At 56.6% G+C, this 1,548-nt stretch overlaps 1 protein-coding gene across 1 annotated transcript in view; it reads right to left on the bottom strand.

Moving 5' to 3' along the window:
* ALDH4A1 (aldehyde dehydrogenase 4 family, member A1) overlaps nucleotides 1-1,548 on the bottom strand; it is a gene marked incomplete at its 5' end in the record, with an annotated part of 8,611 nt that overhangs the window by 5,269 nt on the left and 1,794 nt on the right. Inside the window, 2 exons of the mRNA XM_010132593.1 lie at nucleotides 1,118-1,192; nucleotides 1,317-1,466. Of these exons, the coding sequence (XP_010130895.1) occupies nucleotides 1,118-1,192; nucleotides 1,317-1,466 (225 nt within the window). The remainder of the gene's footprint in view (nucleotides 1-1,117; nucleotides 1,193-1,316; nucleotides 1,467-1,548) is intronic.

The following is a 1,548-nucleotide window of genomic DNA, read 5'->3' as shown; positions in this document are numbered from 1 at the left end:
GGTTGTGTGTTGTTGATACCCGAAGAGCGCCACCCGGAGCTACCAGCACCGGCTCGCCCCATCCCAGCGAGGTTCAGCCGCTCTGGCATGAGTTTGCCACGTGTCCCAAAGCTGACGACCTTCCTCGAACGCTGGGGTGGGAGGAATGCGTCTTCTTCCCCCCAAAATCTTCCCAGCTCTGCGTTAGCTTCACCTGCTTCCTTCCTCCTCCTCTGCCAGGTTCAAAAGCTTCCCCTTGAATACGGCTTTAAAACGTGACGTCCCCAAATTCAAAGCTTGATGTTCTCCCTTATCGCAGCCTCCTCCTCCCCCAGCACAGACGCTGCTGCTGGAGGGACTGTCTTTGGTGCCAGGAAGAAATCTGAGCCGAGTTAGTGAAGAGCTTAGGACAGTTCTGGGGGGTTTTATACAGCACAAAAACAAATTAATTAATCCTGGCCCAAGTTCATCAGGTTATTACAGTCTCGCTGCAAAACCCACCCCGCAGGCGGGGCTCCGTGCTCAGTGGGTGCACTGGGGTGGGACACGTACAGAAATGCTATTTACCAATATTTTGGCTTTTTGGACCATCTTTTACATCTGCCAGGATCTCCTGTCTCGCAGTTCAGCGCTAAAGGTCACGGCCATGACCTGCTCCCTCCTACCTTCACCTTAACACACCCACTGCCCCCAAGAAGCGTCATCCAAGAGGAACCCAAGCAATTACAAACCAGGACAGCATCCTGAAGCCCCGTTTGCAGAGCAAGGACCACGCAGGAGAACCAAACCCCGCTGCATTTCTCATCTCCCTGCTGTCCTGCAGCACCCTGCCCTTCTCTGCATCTAAAACCCAGCCTAGAAGTGAAAAGACACTTTGTTTCAGAAGAAGAACCCCAGAAGAGCAGGTTTGGGCAGCTCTTCCATCAGTGGGCAGGTCTAAAATCCAGCTGTGTGAGACAGCAGGACCCCCGGGGTGTCCTATGGAACCGCAACAGAGAACCAGGGAGGCCGAATTCACTCCTTGCACATCCCAGACCAGGCAAACCGCAGCCTCGGAGAGAGCGGATCTCCCTCGCGGCCTTTTTCCAGACTGTCCTCTCCACCTCTGGCTCTCCTTAAACCCCACCAGGACACTCACCATCAATGCCGGAGCCCCTGCCAGGTTGCCACCGATGGCCGTGAAGTTGAAGGGAGAGATGGCTGCCACGAAACCCTGCGGGTGAGAGAGGAACGGGACTGGTGTGAGCACTGTGCCTTCTCTCACCGTGACACCATGGCTCGGGGTAAAAAAAAGGGGAGCTCTGAAAGCAGGGTCCAGCCCCAGCCCTTCCCCTCACCTCCAGCCCTCGGTAGACCATGCTGTTGGTGCTGACGTCCACGCTGATGGGCTGGCTCTTCTCCAGCTCCAGGGCGTACTTGGCGTTGAATCGGAAGAAGTCTATCAGCTCCGCAGCGGCATCGATTTCCGCCTGGATGACAGTTTTACCCTGCCGGGAGAGGTTGTGTCAAACGAAGGCGCTGAGGGGAGGGGGGCCGGGGGGGACTGCAGCAGCTGTCACCCGCAGCGAG

Source organism: Buceros rhinoceros, unplaced genomic scaffold, assembly GCF_000710305.1.
Source record: "Buceros rhinoceros silvestris isolate BGI_N320 unplaced genomic scaffold, ASM71030v1 scaffold28343, whole genome shotgun sequence".
Taxonomy (NCBI): domain Eukaryota; kingdom Metazoa; phylum Chordata; class Aves; order Bucerotiformes; family Bucerotidae; genus Buceros; species Buceros rhinoceros.
This window is presented reverse-complemented; position numbering and strand designations above follow the sequence as displayed.